At 46.2% G+C, this 25,683-nt stretch overlaps 1 protein-coding gene across 1 annotated transcript in view; it reads right to left on the bottom strand.

Moving 5' to 3' along the window:
- Nucleotides 1-4,078: 4,078 nt before the first annotated feature.
- Nucleotides 4,079-25,683, bottom strand: part of klhdc8b (kelch domain containing 8B) — a gene marked incomplete at both ends in the record, with an annotated part of 86,660 nt that continues 65,055 nt past the window's right edge. The window contains 2 exons of the mRNA XM_080016045.1: nucleotides 4,079-4,275; nucleotides 11,171-11,272. Coding sequence (XP_079872171.1) covers nucleotides 4,079-4,275; nucleotides 11,171-11,272 — 299 coding nt within the window. The remainder of the gene's footprint in view (nucleotides 4,276-11,170; nucleotides 11,273-25,683) is intronic.

Genomic DNA, 25,683 nt, shown 5'->3' with positions numbered 1-25,683 from the left:
ACTGGAATACGTCACTTGTTACAAACAATCTGGGAGGGAACCCAGTCGGAAAATCACCACCACGTACCTGCAAAGTCACGTTTCAGTTCACAAAAACAAAACAAAAATAGGATCGTCATAACAACCAACAGGGGGCGATAAACAAAAGGGCATCGTTCACTAATCATGGAAAAACAATGCAAACGTTCGTAATACAAAAGAAGAAACCGCACATGGCTATGCTGAAGCTCAGGTAGAACACATTGCTACCAACCATGGGCCGACTCGCGTCCCTTGCGTTTCGCCCGCCACGCAAAAAAACAGCAACGGGAGGCTCCTTTTTTCTCCGTGGTCCGAAAACCAGACGCGGTGCTTGTCTCTGCCGTGACCCCCATTTTTTTTAATACGTGCGAGATCCAGAAACCCCTCCTTTTTTGTTTCACCTAAACCTGAGTCTGCTCGTGCGTCGGATGGAAAAAAGGTTAAAGGGGACGGACGGGGGTGTCGAAAAAACCAGAGTCTGAGAGGTAAATGATATGCAAGGCAACTTGTCAGGCAATGCCACGGCTAAAAGTCTGATCATCATGGAAACAAGTCGAATTCAGTTCAAGTGGTCGGGGCTTGGTAGAAACTCCGAACGCCGCTATGTCGTAAACGACGGTTTCTTCAGCTGTTTATGCCTCCCTCCTATGTGTGTCCAAGGTACAATTCCAAAGCTCAAGGTAAGTTTTTTTTCAGTTTAACCTCTGAACCCAAACTATGTAGATCCACTTCGACTTCGAACTTTCAAAATAAAAGCCTTTCTATTAAATGACTGTTGATTCCACGGCTTTGCTTCCACCCCTCGACAGTCATGAATGTCCTCGCACCATCGACGCCAACACTGACCATTCCAACGGACCAGCCATCGCTTTTCTGTGAAAAGGTTACTTCTACTGTATATTGTGTTCATTTTTTTTTCTTTCTCGTTCTTCCGAAACCTGTTAACAGATGCAGCGATGGAATGCGAGACCCGTGGCTAAACCATCAGGTATCGACTCCATTGACTCATGAGTCAAGTCAGTCGAGAAAAAACTAAAATTGCGAAACATTTGCTCAGTCAAAAGAAAGGGAAAATAGGAGATTCAGTTGTTTTTTTTGTGCAGATCGATTGGTTCAGAGGGGAAAGAGAGAGAGAGAGAGAGCAACAAACAAGAATGTAAAAAAAAAAAAAGGGAGAGGCCTTCTCTGGCAAGCTCCCACAATGCCTTAAGGACTGAAGTGTGACAGGAAAACACAACCGGAAAGTCAGAGACGCATCGCTGCTGCGGAGACCCTGTGCACACATACGTACAAGCGCGTGCACACACACGCACACACACACACACACACACACACACACACACAAAATCACCAGAGGTACGTACCCCGCAGAAACGAGTGGTGATTGATAGAGCGGAGGAGTTAGAGTCTCAAATGGACTGAGTTCTTTACTTACAAATTCATATCTGTCTTCTCTCTCCATCGTGTGTTTTCCCATCAAGATACACGCACACACACACACACACACACACACACACTCACACGCACATACACACATATACAGAAACATACACAAACACATACACACACACACACACACAGGCACACACGTGCACACACAGGTACACAGAGGCGCACACACACGCACGCACGCGCACACACACATATACAGAAACATATACTGCACACACAAACACACACACACACAGGCGCACGCACACACACACACACACACAAGGGCACCTACTGATGAATACAGTATGTCCTGCCTGTATTGGATGTTTATGTGTGTTATGCATTTCTGATCCACACACAGCGGCCAGAAACTATAATCTGTTTTCTGGCATCTGATGAGCGATGACAAGACGCTGCTGCATCTCAATGAATTCATAACCTTCCTCTCTCTCTCTCTCTCTCACGCTGACAAAAATGCAGATATGGTTTTTACACTATTTTCAATTGATAGCAAGGTGTTTGTTTATATTCTATGTACGTCGCCCTAGGATGGCCACTCATCCATGGAGCCATACTTTACATCTACAGTCTCCTTCCTTCATACCTTTTCACAGCTACTTCCCTCCACCCTTAGATCTCTTATATCCCTTTCCCACTGTGGCAAAAAACCTGTTAACACCCGCTAACATTTGTCATTAGTGGGAAAGGTGACCCTGCTAGATTGAGGGAAATTTCAAGCCTTTCGGACGCCCCAGAGATTTCGCTCTCCTCAAATCTTCCTCACTCCATCTGGTTTCTCTTTGAGAAAGATCTCACGTCACTCTCTTTGAGTGCTATCTTTTCTGGTCTTGCGACCGGCTTGCTTTGTCCATGTAAGTATCATCTGCCAGAACGTCCAGAAGGCTTTTTTATTTCCCGGACTTAATTCTTAATGACAGTGGGGAAGAAGGCCTTGTTGTCGAGGTGGGTTTTACCTTTGTGTGAGAAAAGAGAAATGCCATCGCACGGGAACAAAGGCTTCGCAGACATAAGCCCATTCCAACGTATGGACAACCTTTGGAAAATTCTGTAGAATTGATCATCAAAACAATCAACAAACACATAAAACATTTCGAACAAAGCCTGTAGTCAATTTTGACGTGAGAGCTGAGAGTCTGGGGTTTGAATCCTGCGTTAATGAAGGAGTTGCGATGAGCGTGAGCGCACAGTGGGATGGGTCAGAGGAAGTAGGATTTTATTTATTTTTTCGGATGGTGGAACAGGTTCTTTCGGATATCATGCAGGACTCATGAACAGGTCTGGACTGTCTCCGACTCTCTTTCCTTGTCTCCATTTTCGGAGGCCAGCGATGTCGCCATCGAGCGTTCTATGTTTCACTCAGAATCTCCTCAACCCCTCACGGTGTCAAAAAGCCTCTTAGAAATTAAAAAAATGAACTAGAGTAACGACCGGTGAACGCTGCCAATTTCGGGGTCCCAACCATCTCAACCGTCTCGCTAACAGCTGGTGGAGGTAAATATATACGCCCATCAATCACACAGGACCACCAGGAAGAGCGACAACAGTCTCCTCCACTATTTATTATCTCTTTGGATGCTACAGTGCAGCTGGTAGTGCTGGGACTGCTCCGAGCTGATTTGACGAAATAAGCGTGATGCCTGCACGTGATTGGCCAATGGAGGGATGCTGCGGCCAGCCCTTCCGCACCGGGAAGGAGACACGGAAAACAAGGCGGCTGTGTTTTCTAGCTGAGGTCTCCGAAGAGTTTGTTTTACTCGACTTCCTTTGCCACTCCTTGACGTTGGGGGGCTGCGTTCGGGGGTACCGTATGTCACAAGCTGCACCGAGACAATTCACGGTTTCACTCACACGCACGCACGCACACACACACACACACACACACACACACAAAAGAAAAGAACACACAGGAACGCACTGGAAATATAGAATGGGACTGTGTCTGGAACTCAGGCGAGTGTTTCCAAGGTCTTAGAAAGTCCAAGCACGGCACCAGGCGGCTGGTGCCGCACTCGCATCTGCTGCCGAAGAGGAAAAAACAGATATGGCCCTATGTTCCTTTAGTATCCAGAAAAGTACCCTGCTTTAATTCTGAAAAAAAGTTCAAAGTTCAAAGGCGTGTTGTTGCTGCAGACACTGTTTTGTGTGTGTGGGCATATGTACATTTTTGTATAATATGTGTATAAATGTATTTTATAGCCCGCGAAGGTAAGAACGCAGTTATTCTCTGACGAATTCCTGTCACTGTGGTCTACCTACCTTGTTTTGTTTTTTTTACTCATGGTTTATCAAATCTGTCTGAAAACGTCTCTCCATCTCAGCTTTGGGAGAAAAAAAATGGTCTCCCTTGTGTGTCCGATGTGAATCCATAACCAGAGTTCATGTGGGACGCAGGAGGTGATTGGGCTGGGACGCACCAGGGCATGAAGAACATCAAAGATTGTGTGTGCGTTTGTGTGTGTGTGTGTGTGTGTGTGTGTGTGTGTGTGTGTTTGTGTGTGTGTGTGTGTGTGTGTGTGTGTGTGTGTGTGTGTGTGTGTGTGTGTGTGTGTGTGTGTGTGTGTGCATGTGTGCATGTGCGCGCAAGCCCAGGTGTGTGGTGGCGTCACACTGTCTCTTGCAAGCACAGGGCTTCCACGGCGTTGCTGGGCCCCTGCGCCACTCCGCCGATGACAAAGAGCATGCTGGGAGTCTGGACGGCGGCGGAGGAGCAGCGGGCCGTGGGCATGGGCACCGCGTGCTCCCAGCGCCGCTTGGTCGCGTTGAAGCTCTCCACCGAGCCCAGGGGAGACGGCTCGTTACCTGCGGGAATGGAGGAGAGGCGTTAGGGAAAACAGAGACCTTAAAGGGTGTTAGATAACTTTCTTAAAAATTTGGACGACAGACAAAATGTTACAAAGTCCGTTTCGCCGATATTTACGATGGCTGAGGAGATAAAATAATGACTCGGCAGTCCTTCCTTTCGCGATTTTGTGAGGTTGTTTGGTGGAAACGTGGTGTTTCCAGTACGAGTAGCGGCACCCTGACACTGAAAATGAAGCCAAAATATTTTTTGGTTGGAAAAACGGAGTTAAGGGTCATATACTGTTCCAAATAAATCCTAAACCCTAAAACTTAACCCTAAAGAGAAAGGAAATAGCATAACATGTGTAGGCGTACTCTTGCAGTGCCTTTAGTCTTTTGTAGTAAAGAGATCATTTATTTTGGTATCAATGATGATTCAGTTGGACCATAATATATCGATCCAACTGTTTGAAAGCAGCAGTTGGGTTATGAGCTGTACAGTATTAGAAAGTGTGATGGACTTGTGTTTATTGTTATTATACGGCTCTGTGGAATACTCAATGCTGATTGGTCAATAGCGGTAATCGTATTTTTTTTTTTATGAATAATGACCGCTGATCTGGTCATAAGGAGCGCTGCCAAGGGAAACCATAGCACCGCCGCCACATCGCTGATATCGTGACATTAGAAACTATGATGGAAGACTTTAAGGGGTGAATGTGGACATAGGCATCAAAATCCCTCACTTCCCATTCTACATGATTCATTTCACGATCAATGTCACCGTCAAATTCAACATTAATAACAGGTATGGCAACTTTTTTTTTGCTGGGTCAATAGTTTGTCACGTGGCTATGGGTTATATTTCTGAAATGCAGCATCACTTCAAATCAATAATCTGTGTCAATGTTTTAATTTATTAAGTAAAGTGCTGTGTAATAAGCAAGACAAGGTGAAACGCAACATAAAGGCAAAATAATCTCAGAGTGACACAAGATCCTGATCACCCTGTCAGTCAGGGGTTATTTTGCAGTAATAACCGGCTGGCTGCACCTTATTGTATTACAATACAACACAATACAACATGGAACACAAGGTTCTTGTATATGGATGCAGCCTCAAGAACCTTCTGTCCTTTCCCCTGGTTCTACAGCGGAGGTGCAGCTAAATGGGCTCCAGCTGTCTGTTCCGTGAGTCACAGAGTACCAAGTCCCAGTGCGAAAAAGGGGGGCACGAATTACATGTGCACATGACCGCGCAAGTACACCCACACACACACACACACACACACACACACACTCACACACACACACACACACAGGTAACTATGTGTACACACCAACAGGTGCCGAGGGAGCTGACTGCTGCCAAGTCATTATTGTGATCTCTGGTCACCGTCTCCATCAACGTCAACAGCACAGTACAACACACACACACACACACACACAAACACACACACACACACACACACACACACACACACACACACACACACACACACACACAAACCACCTTTGAGGCAGGTGTGACTCACGCATGTGCGGCTGGAGCCTTGGGAGTAGAAAGGATTCATCAAAACACACACACACAAACGCACAAACCACCATAAAGCGGGTATGACTCATGCATGTGCAGCTAGATGCTCGGGAGTAGAAAGGATTCATCAACACACACACACACACACACACACACACACACACACACACACACACACTAAAGCCCACAATGAATGTTAAGCCTTTTGTGGCATGGTGACATCAAGCACCAATCTTTCCGTCTTCCCTCAGTGTCACAAATAGCCTTAGAACACCTAATGAATTAGTGTGTTTCTATTAAAAGAAGCCAACATCTACCCTGCAGCCACAGCAGAGGTGTTTTGATGCCCCGCTGTGGTTTTTGCTGTTGACCGTAACGGCAAAGTGCTAATTAAAAAGCGCAGCTGTGGTTTAAGTCACCCTATCGCCTTTGTGGGCCTGAAATCTGCACGGCGACACAAATTCACAATTTAAATCCCCGGCAAAGCAAAGAATGAAAAAAAAGAGACAGGATGAGTCTATCTTTGGCCCCAAAAGGTCAACGTTTTACATCTGGGGAAATCGAAAAACTTCGAAATGGCCTCTGAGCGATGACGACAAAGTTCGCTTTCAGGGAAACTCGGAAATTCACAAAAAGTGCCGCGGCCCGCAGCGTGATGTGTGTTCCTGGGTGAAGGTTAAAGGAGACGTGAATATATTGTAGTAGAGGTATCACCAGTTGAAAATACAAACCCTGTCTAACTCAATCCTGTCGTTATTCAACCTTCTAACCCCCCTCTCTCTATCTTTCTCTCTCTCCATCCCTCACGCCGGGTGCCACGCTGAATGTCATCAGGCATCAGCCGATGCAAACTTGCTGCCGTTTCCATGGTGACCTGCATCACAGCGAGACCCTGAGTGATAGCGACCGCTCTAGGAGGTTTGTCTCTGCACATGTGTTTATGCGTGTGTGTGTGTGTGTGTGTGTGTGTGTGTGTGTGTGTGTTTCTGTGCATGTGTGTGTGTGTGTGTTTCTGTGCATGTATGTGTGTATGTATGTGTTTGTGTTTGTTTTACTATTCTTTATGATACAGTCTCACAAACATGGGTCCTCACTTACCAGGTGTATTTACTCGGACCTCACTGTAATAACATAATACCAGTACAAGAATGTGTGTGTGTGTGTGTGTGTGTGTGTGTGTGTGTGTGTGTGTGTGTGTGTGTGTGTGTGTGTGTGTGGCTGATAAGAACCCAGTAGGGCTGAGAACGAAATTGCACATCATCCTCCTCCCCTCCCCGCATCTCCAAGCAGATTACTCTGATGAGCTACCTCTAATTATAATTTACATGCAGATATCAATTTGTCAAGTATTCACCACAGTGAGGGAGAGAGAGAGAGAGAGAGCAAAGAAGAGAGAGGGGGGGGGTGAAGGAGACATGCAGGATGAGAGGAGGTCGGAGGGAGAACACTGTGCCAGAAATAGATAGAGACAAAGGGAAAGAGATGGAAGGATGGAGAGAGCGTGAGCAGAGGTGGCTGGCACTGTCATTGCATGACTACCTTAGTGTCACACACACACACACACACACACACACACAGACACACACACACACACACACACACACACACACACAGACATACACAAATAAAGATGCACACAACTGGACTGTAAGGAATATTCATACAAACACACAGACAAACACACATCAACTCCAACAAACACGCGCCCACGCACACACACACACACACACGCACACACACACACACACACACACACACACACACAGACACACACACACGCAACTCAAACACACACTCGCACACGTACATTTCCAAGACACAACACAGAAAAATTCACATGCATAAACCAGCATCTACAGACATAATATTCACATAGACAAAAACAAACACACATGCATAACCAAGCAAACCAAGGTACACATATGGTCACACATAGTCAGTACACACAGTACACACACACACACACACACACACACACACACACACACACACACACACACACACACACACACACACACACACACACACACACACACACACACACACACACACACACACACAGACACACTCCCTAGCTCTTATTTCTTCATTCTGAGTTTATTGGACAGAGACGCTGGACTGTTTCTGCACCAGCTGATCCTTTTATTTCCATATTCCAGGGTAAAAAAGAGGAGTAGATTTGCCAAATACCATGAATGATTCACACCACGAAGACACAGGGCCTATCTGTGTCTGTGAATCCGGGTAAGAATCCGAAAGGAAAGCTTCACGCTTTACGTTTTCCTCAGAGCACTCCGTGGAAATGATCAATGCAACTTTGGAAATAAGAGAAGGAAGAAGTATGTTCACTGAAGAGGTCAGTTGAAATTGTCACAATTTTGGTCTAATTTTATTTATTTTGGTTGTGCAATCATAGACGTATATACATAGATGCCGCACTGACTCCTTCAACCGGTTGCTGCGATACGTCAACGTCGCCGCCATATTGGAACGGCCGTGACCGGCCTGAAAACAAACACAAGTAAGCGGGGGAGCTGCGTGTTTTTCTGGATAAAAAGCACTATAACGTTTACATTTCTCAACACATTTCAATGAGTCGTTTTTATATTCAAGGGTTTTTGATCTACCTGGAGTAGATTGCTCCACTGTTAACCATTTCCGTTAATGGTTGCTTATTGGTTACACGCTTCCTGTGACGCAGTGCCCTAAATCCATAATTTTCCTGGGAATTCGTACCCGGTGGCAGTCCGAATGCATAGTGAAATGGAGGCTCATAGGGAACCAATCTAAACGCTGATGATGTCATTATTCTAAATCCATTACACTGAGCAATCAACATTAACGTCATAATGATAAATAAAAGCAAAAATGTCATCTATTGCCCCCTCAACAAACAAATAAAACTTAAGTTATTTCAAATTATTAGGCTTCCAAAAAAAATAAGGGCATGGAAGCATGTGGTGGTGACTAGCTGTCTGACAAAACTAGTTCCACAAGCTATGCCTCATTTGAGTAGTATTCAAGATTCAAGGTTTATCTGTACTTACTTAAGTATATTCCGTTTCTTCCGTACTTTTTTTTTTTTTTGAGTTTCAGGGTTTTTTTACTCGACTACATAAATGCAATGAATATCTACGAACACTATGAATATGAAATGTTTTATTTGCTCCGGCAGATACGTCCGGCCCCCCTTCCCCTTCAGAACGACTCCCAGCCGACCGGGCCAGGGTCTGGCCAATCACAACCCTTTATCTCATAAGGCGCAGGTTTGTAGCACTAACCAACTAACCAGCAGGTATGCAGCACTATGTCCCACGTTTCATTACTCTGATTGGTTGTAGGTCTATCCAATTGGAGCGGGTTGTTCACATTTTAAAAACTCCCAAACTGGGACTCTTAAGTGCACAGGCCCGTCTCCGGCCATTATGCACGGTGCCTTTTTTAAATTTTGTTCATTGAGGAAACGGAGTAAAATAAAATAACTCTAAAACACAAACACACTGTTGTTTGTTTTATTTTGAGGAATAGGGCATGAGGACAACCAGCTGAGCGGAGATCATGGTGCAAATTGCGCCCCGATCGCTCCCTCTCCATGTGCCTCTCCGTTACGTATAAAGAGGGAGACAGGGGCACAAATATGGTTGTGAATGGTGAAACCCAGGACATTTTAGCGTTCTACAGATAGATTTTACAGATTTACAGTACTCCAGCTCCTGCTCCAGGACAATCCAGAACAAACCGTAACGTTTGTTTTTTTCTTTTGGATTGGTTGGAGGTCTATCCAATTGCTTCCAGAGGCATTTTGGTCTGCGCCCGTTGATAACAGCCCGAGGAAATGGAAAATAAGCTGAGAGGTTCCAGACTAATACGCATTTAGGAATGGGTCTGACAACGTTAGGCTAGCAATTGTCATGTAGAGCAATATAAAAATTAAAAATGTTTTTTCTACACTTCTACACTTGCATTAGTATTTCAGGAACAAATGAAAATGTTTCCCATTTAAAAGCACAATTATTTTTGAACTTATGTCAAGTATGCAACCGATTATTATTATTATTATTTTTTTCAAATTTAAATGCTAGTTCCTACTCGCGAGCTCCACCCCACGGTCTTAATAAGAGGAGCTCACACTCATTCACACACACACACACACACACACACACACACACACACACACACACACACACACACACACACACACACACACACACACACACACGCACTCCCAATCAGCCTCTCTACAGGTGCCAGGACGGCGTTAGATGGTGAAGCCACTTGAGCTCATTGTGCTGGAATAGCAGATATTCAGCAGCTGTTATACAGAAGCCTCTACCCTCACAATGAAACAAAGTGTGTGTGTGTGTGTGGGGGGGGGGGGGTTTACTTGATATGTTTTAGTTTGATTGCCTGTCAAGTGTAAATTATGGAGGAGTTTTTATGGAAAAGTATTTTGCCATTTATTAAATCAATGGAATGATCTGTATTGGTCAGTGTGTGTTTTTGTGTTGTGTGTGTGTGTGTGTGTGTGTGTGTGTGTGTGTGTGTGTGTGTGTGTGTGTGTGTGTGTGTGTGTGTGTGTGTGTGTGTGTGTGTGTGTGTGTGTTTGTGTGTTTGATATTTTACCTGCAGTACTGACATTCTTCTGTTTGAATTTCAGCCTACATTCATCATTTTACGTTCTCGACTTTGGCTTTGGTAATGTAAACGCACGCTTCCCAAACCAGTTGAGCCCCTCAGATCTCACTGAACTGAATTGAATTGAAATCAATTGAACTGAGAGAAGGAAAGTGAGAGGGATCCTGACACACTGAGCGTGCGTGGCCGCCGAAAACGGCTTGACCGGAACGTGGTATCAAAGTAAAAGCGCTGACCTCCGCTTCATTTGTAACATTGTTCAATCTCCCGTCACGCTACGCTTCACTTAACAAATGGGATTTAGTCCCAGGGGAAAATGGAAAAGTTAATGGTAAATTAATTTGTCTAACTCAACAAGATTGCTCGTTGCGTGTGTGTGCATGTGTGTGTTGTGTGTGTGTGTGTGTGTGTGTGTGTGTGTGTGTGTGTGTGTGTGTGTGTGTGTTAAATCAATGCCGAGGTGATACATTGTTCTAATAGGAACAAATGTTGCGAGTGGATTTTCCACACGGTAATGAGATCAATTATGCTCCGCGGCCGAGCAGCAATACATCACCTGCTCGCCGCTTGCGCTGCTCTCTGTAATGTAATTTGTGTCTCACCGGGCATGTGACTCATCAGCACTGCGAGTAATGCATCCACTCAGTTCTTAAACAAGTACTGTACCCGGAGCTGAACTTCACAGTAGTCGTCAGATAACGACAAGAAAATTAACAACAAAGAAAAAATAAAAAGAACCGACCTAGGCCGCCTGCCACGACAACCCTTCCTCCCAGGCAGCCTGCCACAAAGTCTGCCCTCTTCTCCCTCATCCTGGACGCTCGGGTGGGCTTGATCCAGATACCTGCATGCACAGAGAGGGAGAGGGAGAGGGAGTGAGAGAGAGAGAGAGAGAGAGAGAGAGAGAGAGAGAGAGAGAGAGAGAGAGAGAGAGAGAGAGAGAGAGAGAGAGAGGCAGAGACTGGGATTGTATCCTCTGGTCAGGGCTGAACACCTTGGACATCTTACCTGGTCCTTTGTTCACAACCACAACACACAAGTGAGAGAGAGAGGGCGAGGGAGAGGGAGAGACCTAGAGTGCGGAGGAAAGAGGAACGGAGAGGAAGGAGCTGCGAAAAGGTACGAAGGAGGAGGGAGGGGGGTCGACAGAAAACAGGGAAGACATTGCCCAAAAAAATGTTACTAAATAGAATAGGGAGGAACATGGAGATGTGGATGTGATGATATAGTGAGTTGCCTGAGGTGCTATCCCCCGCTCCACCCCTCCTTCCCATCCCATCCTCTCTTACTCTCCCTTTCGCTCTCCCTGGATGTTTTTGGCTGCGAGCCTGCGATGCCGCGGCAGATTACATTTCTATATTTGGATCTCAACCTTTCTCCCTCACCCCCCAACAACCACCACCACCACCCCCTGCCGCCTGCACCCTTCCGCTCTGCAGTGCCTCAGCTGCAGGATGGCCTGCATGGGTCATGGCCTCCCTCCCTCCTCTCAATGGAAACTGTCAGTGTTTCTCAACCTTTTTTTCTGCCACAGAACACGTTTTATATCGATGATGATGCAAGGCTCACTAACTATTCATTCGTAAATTCAAATCTTCTAAATGACTGAAATTGGAATGAAATCCTTTTAGGGATGGGGAGTCACTCCGACAAAAAAGTGGGCAAGCGGGATAATCTTCGACTCACAAACTGAAAATAATAGCCAGAAAAAACAGCCAAGAGTTAATTCATATCGCACAATTCATATCGAAAGTGATTGATTTACTCTTTGCATTCCACCAAATAAACAATCGCGATGGAGTCAAATGGTTCTTGTGAGCCGGAACGACTCTTCTTCTTCTTCCGATTCTCGCTCGCCGTGCGTTGCGGCAACTGAATCAAATGAACAAAGAGTCGGAAAATCGAACGACATTTTGCTTCGTGACTCATCGAGGACCGAACCTCAAAAAGAAAAAAAAAAGTTAAATCTTTCATCACCACGAACGGTCCGAATAGAAAAAAGTGGAATTCAAGTATTATTTTTTTCCCACAGAACACTTGGCAAGCCGTCAGCCGCACCGTGGTTGAAAAACACTCGGTTAAAGAGTGTGCATCCACGTGTGAAAGTGGAAACAGAATAAAGGGGCTGAAGCCTGAACGCGGTCGGTCTGTCGGTCGGTCGGTCGGTCGGTCCGGCTGCGGGCGACCGCAGAGCCGCTATCTCTCCGCTCGCAGGAAGGTGTTTACGATGCTTTAAGCGCATCGGGGACCGCAGAAAGGTCCTCAAGAGAAAGGGGAGAAAAATAATCAAACCGGAGGAAAACAGAATTCTCTTTTTTTTTTTTTTCCCCCGGCGGTCGTTGCGTTGGGCACATCGTTGGGCGACGCAGTCCAGGGAAGAAACAATCACTGCATTCATCACCGCATGGAAAACAAAGCCGACGTGTGTTTTCTTTGGAGAAGTTCGAGTCCCTTTTCACTTTGAGGGACACACACGGTCACCCCCCTCCTCTCCCGCTGGGAGTTTGCAGCAGAAGCAGCCGATTAAACGCGCTTTTAATTACAGCGCTGCTCAGACCGTCACGCTGCATTGGGAGACAAACACTCACATTGTCAATTAATTTTCCTTTAAATTGAGTGAACCGATATAATGAGAGACTTGGGACAGAATTGCAAGCAAAACAAAGAGAGAGCGAGAGAGAGAGAGAGAGAGAGAGAGAGAGAGAGAGAGAGAGAGAGAAAGAGAGAGGGTGGAGAGGGAGGAGGGGAGAAGTGAAGGGAGCAGAGAGTGGAGGAGAGAGAGAACATGAAGAGAGAAGGACAGGAGTGGAGAGGGAAAGAGAAAAGAGGAGAGGGGGAGCGAGGAGGGGAAGAGGGGAGGATAAGAAGTGAAGAGAGGAGAAAAGAGGAACTGAAGAGAGGAGGGGAGAGGAGGAAATAAATGGTGAGGGGAAGAGAGGAAAGGAATTAGGAGAGGAGAGGAGAGGAGGGGAGAGGAGAGGAGAGGAGGCAAAAAAGTGTAGGGGAGAGGAATGAGAGGAGGAGAAGAAGAGAGGAGGGGGAGGGAGGAGAGGAGGACAGAGGATGAGGAGAGGAGGGGAGAGGAGAGGAAGAAGAGGAAGAGAGGAGAAGAGAGTAGAGGAGAGAAATGGAGAGGAGGAAGAGAGCTGAGGAGTGGAGGAGAGAGCAGACGAGAGGAGAGAGGAGGAGAAGAGAGCAGAGGGAAAACAGAAGGACGAGAGGACAAGAGATGGGTGGAGAGGAGCATCGTTGGACACGTAGCGACTGTGACGTGTGGAGCTGCTACATTGCAGGTCTTTGGTTCCTGCAGCAGCAGCAGCTGCCAAAGAGATAAACCGCTCGGTACAGACCCCGAAAAATAGAAAGGCCCCATAACAAGCAACAATACAGAAGAAAATGTGTGTGAGTGAGAGAGAGAGAGAGAGAGAGAGATAGAGGGAGTGAGAGAGTGAGAGAGAGTGTGCACGGGGGGAGAAGGAGCCGTGCCCACTCTTCCATTTCCAGCGTTCTCTCTTTCCCGCGAGGAGGAGATAAATTGCCTGAAATCACCGTGACGGTGTGTTGTGACGTCAAAGTGCCTTTTTCCTTGGGAATCGGTTCTGCTGTTATCTCCGCCGATGGACAGCTATGCAGTGTGTGTGTGGGTGCGTGTGTGTGTGTGTGTGTGTAGCAGAAATATGTACAGTATGTGTTCGTTTTACTATACTGTACTTCCGAACATCCAAATTTACTATGTTTTTGGTTTATAAGTGCACAGAAACAAGGGTCCTCACTTACCCGGTGTATTTCCTCGGACCTCACTTTGATACCAGTACAAGTGTGTGTGTGTGTGTGTGTGTGTGTGTGTGTGTGTGTGTGTGTGTGTGTGTGTGTGTGTGTGTGTGTGTGTGTGTGTGTGTGTGTAGGTGTGTGTGTGTGTGTGTATGTGTGTATGTGTGTGCGCACTTGTGTTCTAAATGACACAAAGACACGCACAAGTGTATAGTCCAAAGTGGTCGAAAGTCTTCTTAAAGTGCTTAAGTACATTTTTAAGGCATCTGTACTTACTAAAAGCAGCACTATGTTACTTTAGGTATTTGGGATTTGGCGGCCGTATAGTTTATGAGTGCAACTGCACTTTTACGCCACTGTCGTAAACCTTGCCCGGACAAATTTGAACCTTGTCGCTCAAGTTTCAATAACAGCCTATGGTACAAAACACAGACATAATGTACACCAAGGGTTACAGTGCCTCTTGTACGGACCTCGCCCCTTCAGCGAGCACTCAGTCCACATCGAGGAAGTGACCTGGCGCCTTAAAGCGTAACACACTTTTCCGGCGGTTTCGTACCCGAACACAAAAATTACATACTGGAAGAACATATTCTTATATAATGTATTCTTTTACTTAGGATTTATATTAATATAAATCAAAGCAAAAGGAACCTATCAGATTGTGTCGTCTCGTTTTATAGGCTCTGTTATATCAGGGCACTGGATATAACAAGAGCTTTTACTTGTATTAATTTAAGTACATTTAAGGGCACTTAAAGGGTACTTTTGTTTTTACAAGAGTGATCTAGTGCCAGGGTATTTGTACTTCCAGCACTGCTGAATAGATACCACACACACACACACACACACACACACACACACACACACACACACACACACACACACACACACACACACCGATTTTTTTTTTGCGAGGGCTGGGTGGGCTGAGTGACGTGCAGGGCAGACATCTGTCTGGTGGGCTCAGCTGGACGAGCTGGGTGTGTTTATTTAAAGCCCTGAATCAATCCCACTCCCTTTTTCTTTTCCTATTCCCACTTTCTCTCTCTCTCACACACACACACACACACACACACACACACACAAATGGAGAGCGAAACAGGCAAATGCATACATGTGCCGCCACACATGCCTTCCCACACATAGACTTTATGAATGTATAAAATGCACGTGTGTGTGCAGCCATGAGCAGAATAATAACACCATCGGTCGCAACTCGCTTTGCTTGCCTCATGCAATAAATCTGCTAGGTGTGTATGGAACATGCAGCAGCATTCCATCCCTCTCTTAGGGAGAACCGGGCGGAGTTCGGAGAGGGGTCTGGGAAGCTCAAAGAGGAGGTTGTAAAATTGTGGTGCTTTATTATAATTGTGCTTATTGTTATTTTTAAACGATCGTTTTAAAATATATTGCACCACTGGAAAAAAAGGGACGCTTTGCATTTTATATGATTCCAACAGACAACCAGCCTTAATGTCCGAAGGCGGGATCTGCATTGGGTCTGGACTTGGTGTGTATTTTGTTTGAAAAAAAAATGAAAATAAATAAAAAAAACAAGAAAGAAAATTATGAAAATAAAATTAAATAAGTTTATTTGTTATTTGTATATTTGTATTTGTTGCTTATTTTAGTTGTCGGTTCCGTCGCGCTCCGCCAGGCGCCGTCGTCCAAGGTCTTGTGGTTTCGCACCCATGTGGTCCTGTGGTCCTGTGGCTGAGCGGGCTCACAACAGCGGGCGTCCGCCGTGGGAGCGGACGAAATTTTAAGTGATGCGAGCCGCTGCCTGTGTATCGTAGGATAACCTGATCTTTTGAGACAGGGACGGAAGAAAGGAAGGCTAAAAAATGAAATTACAGATGATAATCGGACGGTAAAGCAGTGAGCAGCGTGGAATAGCAATCGCACCGACTGTGGGCAGCTTTTTTTCACTGAGGACTGCATCTTTTATCTGCACCCCTCACTCCCTATCTCTGAACATCTCTCCCAACAACTTGTTAGGTTCAAATCGCACAATGTGGAAGGCTATAAAAAGCTTTTGAAATGTCTCTTTTTCTGATCTCGCTCTCTCTTTCTGGGTCTCTCGCTCTCTGTCTCACTTCCAGCCCTCGGTATCTGGGGGACTCACGTGACAACAAAAATACACTTTTTTTAAGCGCACACAGAGCAGCGGCCAGAAACTATAATCTGTTTTCTGGCATCCGATGTGCGATGACAAGACTCTGCACTCTCACGGCATCTCAATGAATTCCGACTCTTCCCCTCTCTCTCTCAGTCTCCTTCCTTCAAACCTTTTCACAGCTCCTTCCTCTCCCTTCTGTCATCCACCCTTAGGTCTCTTAGATGTAGGGAAATTTCCCATCTCTGCCCCCCCTTTTTGTGGCTCCATACAGTATAATCCCCTCACTACAAATTTTTGCGTCACAAGATTTCGCTCTCCTCAAATCCTCGCTCCATCTTTCTCTTTCTCTCTCTCTCTCTCTTTATATTTAGTCTGTTAGTGTTTATTCCCCACTACTCTGGCATCTGACTCTCTTGCTATATAGACTGGTAACACCACTTCTTACACACGCACACACACACACACACACACACACACACACACACACACACACACACACACACACACACACACACACACACACACACACACACACACACACACACACACACACACACTCGCAGAGCCGGAGGCCAAACCTGCAGTGCGCCCCAGCGCACTGCAGGTTTGATTAAAAGTGCTCTATCGATTTCAAGGATCAATGCACTAATCTGCGTGTCTTATGAGGATGGAGGAGATGCGCAGAGCCAAAAAAACAACTCAGTCGCACTCCAAACTTCCTGCATGTTTATGCGCCTGAGTGTATGCGTAGTTGAGTGTGTGTGTGTGTGTGTGTGTGTGTGTGTGTGTGTGTGTGCGTGCGTGCATGCGTGCGTGCGTGCGTGCGTGCGTGTGTGTATGTGCATGTGTATGTGCTTTATTTGTGTGCTGAGACACTGAAGTAAAGCCAAGAGGCCAGTAAATGGATTCAGCACCACAGACAGCTCCCCCTGGCCACACAAGCAGCAGCTAGGCTGACAGTGGATCAGGTATTATCCAGCACAGCAGCACCGGTGGAACTGGACGTCTCTGAACCTCCCACCCATTATCTCGCCTCAACCAGCCGACGCGACGGGGACAGAGGAAATCAGAACACACAGAGTGAGATTTCGGACTAGAAGACTAGAAGAGCCTAAGTTACATACCCAACCCAATGCGCGCCACAACGCAAAGAGCTACGCAACGAGTGTTTCTCGGGTTCTTGCATAGGAAATGTGTGCGTTCAAATTTTGAAACGGCACGCAAACGTGCTATTCCTCACATTTCGCATAGGGGTACGAAATAGGCTGAAACACTATTCAACAAACGACAAAACTGAAGAAGTTTTATTTTTATAATTATAATTTTATTATATTATCATACAGTCCTCCTTGGTAGCCATTTTTAAAATACCCCGCTCAATGTTTCCGCCTACCAGGTTTGTAATTTTGGTGGCCCCTTGTGGAATAGTCACTCATGACCCCGGCGCGGCCCAAAACGTGCGTACTCTATGTGAGCAAATGAGTTTGCATATTGTAGCTTGCGTAACAGGGGTAAAAGGGAATGAAAATGAGTTTGAGGGATGATTCATCATTAGCGGACGAGCCGTCGGAATCGATGTCGGCAGCTTGGTTTGGGTTTCTCATGCCAAGAACAGCGATTAGACGCTCAGAAACGTAGCCGAAGCACACAGTGGCGCTGGGGGGTAAACACGATTAAAATATTCATTGGACGCAGATCCGATTGATCCGATATCACGGAACCTCGGAGGCTCCCGACTTCCTGCCTTTTTGCGGTTGCGTTCTCATCAGCGAGGGGAGCCGGGACGGGGAGCGGATAGAAGAGGCTTTTAGGAATTCAATGTTAGTTCGGATGAGAGGATGTAGCGATCGAGGAGGTCCTTTAGTCTCCTGGGAAAGGAGTGTTTTTTCAAGTGTTGTGTTTCTTCGACTAAAACATTCCACTTCACCCCAGCCTCTCACCTTTCCTCCACCCCCCCCCCCCAACTCCCCCACGCCATGACATTCAGCCGTAATGGAGCTAAGGGGGCAACATTTCGAGAAAGGTCCTCACTCCTCACTTCAACCTAACGCCCAGATTCTATATTTGTAAACAAGCCTGAGAGGTGTTGTTTTGTCCAGATCAGATCAAAGTCAGACACTATTAGAGCTAGTTTATCAATAGTTATTATCAATTACTAATGGCGTCATAAGAAAATTATTTATGTTTCTCTCCCTCTCTCTGTCAAAGCTCAAACATATCTCTACAACCTCTCCCTCCATTCAAAGTGAATCCTCACGCTGTTTATCCAATGACCTTCAAATCAGATCCTTCAAACGAGGGGGGGAATAAAAATGATGAAGCGGGTTACAGATTTCTAAAATCTTATCTTGGCTCGAGGCAAGGGGGGAGAAAGAGAGAGAGAGAGAGAGAGAGAGAGAGAAGAGAGATTTTTTGGATTTTTAAAAAACATTTATTTGCATATTTTCAAAGGATATCTCCAACAATAAGCATTCATAAGAGACAAATTAAACATCCAACACAACCAAGGAAGCAAAAAATAGTGAGTTAAAAATAATGAAAGAGTAAATAAATAAATAAATAAGATGAAAAAATTAAAATAAATGGAACACAACAATGACAGAAAACAAACAAAAACATTCAGAGAGAGAGAGAATTGAGAGTGAGAGAGAGGGAGAGAAAGAGAGAGAGAGACGGAGTGAGGGGGGGGGTGGAGCGAGAAAGATTTGAGGAGAGCTTAATCTCGTCGGGAGCAAAAACAGCTCTACAGCGGCGCACTGATCTGTATCGAGGGGATGATAAGGGGCCACAGACAGGGGGGCAGGCGAAAGTTTCCCTAATTTCCCTAAATCTAATCAGAAATGGATGAGAGGCATTGGGGCCAAAGTAGAACGTGATTCAAAAGGATTAAAAAAAAAGAAGAAATCCCGGGTTGTAGTCTCTGTAAATAGACAGATACACATCCTAGTCATATGACAGGTAAACTGGTGTGGTTTTACCTAATAGTTAAATCTCCCCTTTATCACCCCGCTCTTTCTCTCTCTCTTTCACACAGGAAGAGGTGAGCGAGGGATCTAGATACCTACATTGGACAAATTGGTAAAATAATGAGCTCTGATAGACGGCTCTAAACGGCGGTGGCAGAGTCACAATGGGAGGAAAAGGCGCTTCTAAAAGTCCGCCGAGCTCTTTGATAGGAAATTGGTTACCCATCCGTCCAAACCCCAAGCCTGGCACTCTTAACCCGGCCGTTTCTAAACACTTCCTCTCTCCTTCTCTTCTTCTCCCCGTTCCCGTGGGCGAGGCGGCCGAGTGCGCTGACGGGGCTGACCGCCGGCTCAATTACCGTAGGAACCGCCGGCCCGTGAAACCAAGCCCCGTCAAACCGGTGGAGATGGAAGTCCATCTCCATTTACCTCCCGGCGTGTGTGTGTGTGTGTGTGTGTGTGTGTGTGTTTGTGTGTGTGTGTTTCTGTGTTACCCGATAATTAGAGATCAGTGAGGGAGGAACCAATCTGTAACAAGTTTGAATGTAGATTGGGTAAACAGTACGCATGTGTCCGGGTGTTTGTATGTGTGTGTGTGTGTCGGTGGTGGGGTGTGTAAAGCGCTTCTACGACCTTCTGATATAACCGTGACCTTCTACAGTATGATTTAACCCCTCTCTCCCCCTCTCTCTCTCCCTCCCTCTACATCTCACTCTTTCATTAACGCTAAAACCAACATGGATCCATTGAGTCCTCCGGTGGATCACTGCAAGTCGGGATGTAAAGCAGAGTATTTGATTTGTATCCTGGTCAGAGTGAATCCACTCGGGAGGAAACTGGAACATAGGAATAGACCAGTTCAAGACCATAAATGCGGCGCTGTTAGCGCCAACCAACAAGTGGCTCCTCCTCCACCACGGGACATTACGGACGGGGGTGAATGGTGGCGAGGGGCGGGGGGCATCGACGTCAACACCCCGCAGCCATGAGTTACAATGTCAGCGAGGGAGAAGTTCAGCTTGAGGGTCGACGTCAGGAACGGTCAAACCTTCTCCCATTCTCCTTGACATCAAACTCTGAAAATGGTGGGGACATGATTCAGAATCGAGGGAAATTCAATTCAGTTCAACTTTAAAGCATTTCATTGCAATCAGATAATTTCACTGCCTATATGAAGCTAAGAAATTTTAATATTTTGGCATCTGTTTTGTGATTTCTTGCCAATCTTATGGGGTTGGATAAGATGATAAGTATGTTACATTAGTATTAAGTAAATAGTGTATAGTAATAAAATGTAATGACGTACTATGTATACAGTAGGTATAAACTCTGAGAAATCTGTGAACTTCTGTTTGAAGGCTTCTGGGCAAACACACAGCGCATAATTCATTCTATTCCCAAAATATAAATCTTCAGTTGTTTTTTCCTCTCCCGGGTCATAAAGATAAATTTGGCTGCCGCTCGGAATCTCCCCGGCGTCAACAAGAAAAAAACGATGTCGTCCCTGTAGAGACGGAGGCTCCTCTGCCAGAGCTTAATTTGCCTCGGAAAAAAGTCGCGCAGACACACACGTGCACACACACGCACACACACGCACACACACACACAAATAATTTTCACATATTTGTACAGCGCTCCCAGGGGACTGTTTATGGGCTTCCAGCAACAGCAGGTCTTAGTCAATAATGGTTTGCCAGTGTTTAATCATACACCTAGACAACGGACACCGAAAGCATATGGCGTTGGTAAAACCGTCCTGTACTTTACATAATTACTGTTGTTCCGAGCGCTCGTTTGCCTGCAATTGCGGCTAAACTTCCACGGCCGTGATCAGCGTGAATTGTTCGCGTAACAAGGAGTGATTTTTCCTTCCCGGTTTGCCACGTTGCTTCCATGTTGAGTCAAACACGTGGGGCAGAAAAGATAGAAAGACAAAAGATAATAGGAGTTATAGGAGAAAATAAAATTTCACAATCACCTGTTGCATTTCAAAACGCAGAGCCGCAAATTATCTGCGGCGATGCCGGGAAGCCATTTTTAGAAAATGTAATGATAAAATGATAACATTTATAAGATAAAATGGATGAAGGAGGAAAGCTGATAAGGGAAAAGAGATAATGAGAAAAGAGAAATGACTGGATGCTGATTGGACGGAGACAAAAGCGGGGAGAATGCATCAGCGGTGAAAAACAAGAGGCTTAAAATTTTCATTAGTTTCTGTTGCTCTGTACTGTGCGTGATGGGAGGGAAAAAGCTTGTCCTCCACAATACTTCTATACTTTTCTCGTCCGCACTCCGTTTCTTTATTTCTTTCTTTCAATCAGCAGTCTCAATAGAGTTTTATGACAGAAATAGATCACTAACATTTTAAGCAACAGTGCCGGATCTCTACCTATCAGGATGAAAATATCATCACTTTTATCTGCTTCTGCTTTTACGTTCCCATGCCGTATCAAGTCCTCGAATCAAAGCCCAAGTAAACATCTTCCCACACGGAGAAAGATATAAACAGAAAGAGCAGAAAAAAGGCAGAGACGCCATCTTATTAAACAAAGCGAACAAAACATAACAAAGCAAAAGGTACTTTTTGAATAACAGCCCCGCGCCTCAAGGATCTGTGTGTTGGAGCGCTTCCCCTGACGATCCCACTGAGGCGGGGCCGACATCCCACATCAGCCCCACGACGCTCTGCGACGTAAAGACGGTCAGTGATCCCAATTTGCCCCCTCGCTACGGCTCGCCACCCTCACTCTCTGTGATGCTGGTTTTTGGGTTCGGCTGCCGCCACCGAGCCGCGGTCCTTTCGATTTCCCGTCGAAGCCGCCCCCCGTGCGTCCACCGCAATTGGACGCCGGAGTCGTGCCATCTGCACCGCGGAGGATGTAGTCGACCGGGTGCGAAGCGTGGTGATGAAAAGCCTGCGGTGCCGTCTAAACACTGTCCTGGCGGCAGATTACCAGTCAGGGAATGTGAAGAGCTTAGGTCTGGCATGACCGAAAAGTCACAGCTCAAGGGAACTTTTCAAGCAAAAAGAAAGAAGTACTGTGGCAGAGTACTATATGCTTGTAAATACACCTTGGGAAAAATGTTCACCAGTGAATCCTTTCCATCTGGTTCTGTCTCAGTTTGCTGTACACTGTCTGTTTAAAAGTGGCTACCTATTCACTGACTCTGACTCTGAGGGCCTGGTGTTTTGTTGCCTTCATTCATTTGACTCCTCTCTCTGCCTGGTTCCGTCTCGGTCTGTTTATACCTTCCTCCAGTTTTGGAATGTTTCCTCACTGGGCTTGAATTACTTTGGACTTTTAACGTAATCTTCCCGTCTTTTCTGATCACATCGGTGGAACTCAAATGTCGGCGATCTATTCCTGCGATAAGACTCGACTGTGCACGACAGGACAGTGCCGCAGGGCGGTGATCGAATGAACGACTTCTGGAACAAACGAACAAACAAACAAACAAACAAAGGTACAAACAATAATGTGCAATAATAAAACGCCCGGCGTGATAGATAATGATCATGAAGGAGAAGAAGCAGCATACAGACATCTGAGCCCCCCCGGGCACTGTTGGAGTTCAGGGCTGAGAAAAGCAGACGGAGAGAGAAAATCACCCGGATGCCCTCACCGCCAGGCGAGAAAGAAACAGACAGGCATCTATTAAGACGCACCCAGCGCTAAACCGCGCCTGCTACCACAGAGAGCGGTTAAAAGGAGAAAACGGACCGGGAAGAGCGAGAGAGCACGAGAGAGAGAGAGAAAGAGTGACAGGGGGTGGGAGGGTTAGGGGATAAAGTGAAAGACACAAAGAACACAATAAACCAATTCAATTGACTCAAAATCCAATTACCAGTCGGGAAAATTGCACTCGGGCAAAGGATAAATTAAATGCTCCAGCTGCCATTCAACCTACCCCATAGAAGCTTTTAACTAACATTAAACTGGACCTACCGCCTGGGCAACGTATTCATATATTTTAATATATAACACTACAGTGACCTTTTCTTTATCACCCACAGCGGTCTAGCTCCAAGTGAAAGGTACATTCGGGGGGCCTTTCCACCGCAGGAACCACTTCAGGAACCGGGAGCTTAGTCGCCGGTACTTAGGAACTCAGGAAGGCGTTTCCCCGCAGGAGGAACTCAGCTCCGAAATTGGTTCCACTTGGATACCGTAGTTCCTGGCCCCCGGAAAAAGTCCCCAAGCATCCCAAGCACGGTGGTACCTCTTTGGCAACAGGAACCAATGGGGTTTGTAGTACTGAACAACACCAATTGGGCAAACGCAAGGTTCAGTACCTTAATGGTTCCTCATTTAGTTCCTGTAGCGCGGAGTTGGAGGTCGACCATACACCGACGTCGTAATTTTGTATGAGCAGAGAATGCAAAACCTATCCAACACAAAACAACAACAACAACCAAAGAATCCGTTTGGTGGGCTGTTTCTGCTTTTTTCTGGCGCTCTAGACCGAAGAGCACGATTCGTGGGTTAAATCCCCGGACCTCGGCAGGCGGGCAGGGCCGGACCGGAACGGGGAAAAAAAATCACGCCTGGCACGGCGATGGCGGCCCACATCCACAGTTCAGATGAGAACCCAGCACCAGAATTAGGAGCTCAGTGTTCGTACCGCGCTGAGCATCTGTTTGGCCTCCTGCAGAGTGACAGGACATGGGGTCGGACGCTGCTGGCGGCAGGCTGGCATACAGTAGGTCCGGTTCTACTGCGGCCAGGGCTGCAAAGAAAAGCATCTGTTGATTACTGCAGCTGAATCGCCACCGCTGGCAGAGACATCTCATATGAATCACACACTGTAGGAGAGAACGTTCATGTCGAACAAAGGGATGAAATAAAACTGGCGAGAAAGTTCGGGGGCAAGAAATGTGCAAATTTGGTCATTTTGCTCTCGTTTCCCATTAGGACTCCTTGGGGTTCCTGCTTGCCTCTATCAAAAGCATCCTTTCACGAACCATCCCATCCATAATCCTGAGTTTTTATATTTTAGAAAACAGAATAAGGCTAATAGCGTGTAAAACACAAATCATTTTCCACAATACATTATTTTTTTCCCCCCATACTTATCCAGACCTGGAAATGAGCCAAATCGTATCCCGTCCTTTCCCACAGTGCGTAGGAACCTGGTTCCCAAAGGGTCTTACATCACCATCCTACCGCACGCTCTAACCCACACACACACACATACAATCACATGTATGCAAATACACCTGTCCGACACATGGACATGCACACCGCCTACATTGCACACGCTGTCAACCTCGCTCAAATCTCGCCTGGCGGCAACACACGCACTCACACACCCACGGAGACACACACACACACACACACACACACACACACACACACACACACACACACACACACACACACACACACACACACACACACACGCACAGTCACAACACTGTTTATCTCAATTGCTACCTCACTCGATGGCGTTCTCTCTTCAGCCTCTTATTCTTCAGTCCACGATGCATCTGTTCTCTCATTTGGTCTCATTTTGAAGACCAATTACCACCATTGGCCCGGCTCGTTCTGTTTTAATAGCCCCTTTTGTCTCGCGCACACACGTGCAAATGCTAATTCGCAACGCACACCGGCTGTTTCCAATGGAGGTACACAGCAGAACTTCCATTAACCCAGCGCAGCGCTCTGCAATTTAGAGAGCGTGGAAATCTCGATGCAGAGAAATTAAAATGCAAATTACTTTGATTAGACATTTCTGGCGCAAAAAAAAACAACAAGCATGTTATAACCTGCTTGGTGTTAACTGAGGCCCGGTGAGTCAAACCCCAAAACCATGAGATTACACAGTCACACTGAACTTCACACATCGAGGCATCATTTTTCCCCTCTGCAGAGCAGGAAGCGGTAAACACCCGGTACAAGGTTCCCCGCGATCTCCCAGAAGACCTCGGCGGTAACCCGCAGTTGCCCGGCTGTTTCTTACATCTGTTGCTGCCCGACTGTTTTTTTAACATCTGTTTGCTGTGCTCTGGGTCTCCCCTCTCACTCTGGCTCCCTTTCCCCTTTCTTCCCCAATCATTCACACAATCTGCAATCCCTTTTAAACTTCACAAGAGCCGTTTTCCAGGCGCCGGGTTGCCCATGGCCCAGTAGTAGACTGGACCGCCCTCCCGCTCCACACACACACACGCACGCGCACACACACGAACACATACAGCCACACACACACACACGCTACTAGTAAATCTAGGTCCGGACCGGATCAATCCGGACCCAGGTCAAACTCGATTTAGTCAGATTAATGTAGTGTTATGCCTTCCCCTTACAGGAGAGATCCTAGTCAGAGCTCTGAAAAGTCACACATTTTACACGTTTTAATTAATTGTCTAATTCTTATTATTTTTTCCTCTTTTAG

The sequence above is a fragment of the Zeus faber genome, assembly GCF_960531495.2.
Source record: "Zeus faber genome assembly, chromosome: 15".
NCBI classification, from domain to species: domain Eukaryota; kingdom Metazoa; phylum Chordata; class Actinopteri; order Zeiformes; family Zeidae; genus Zeus; species Zeus faber.
The sequence above is the reverse complement of the archived record's forward strand: the minus strand, read 5'-3'. Positions and strand labels throughout refer to the sequence as shown.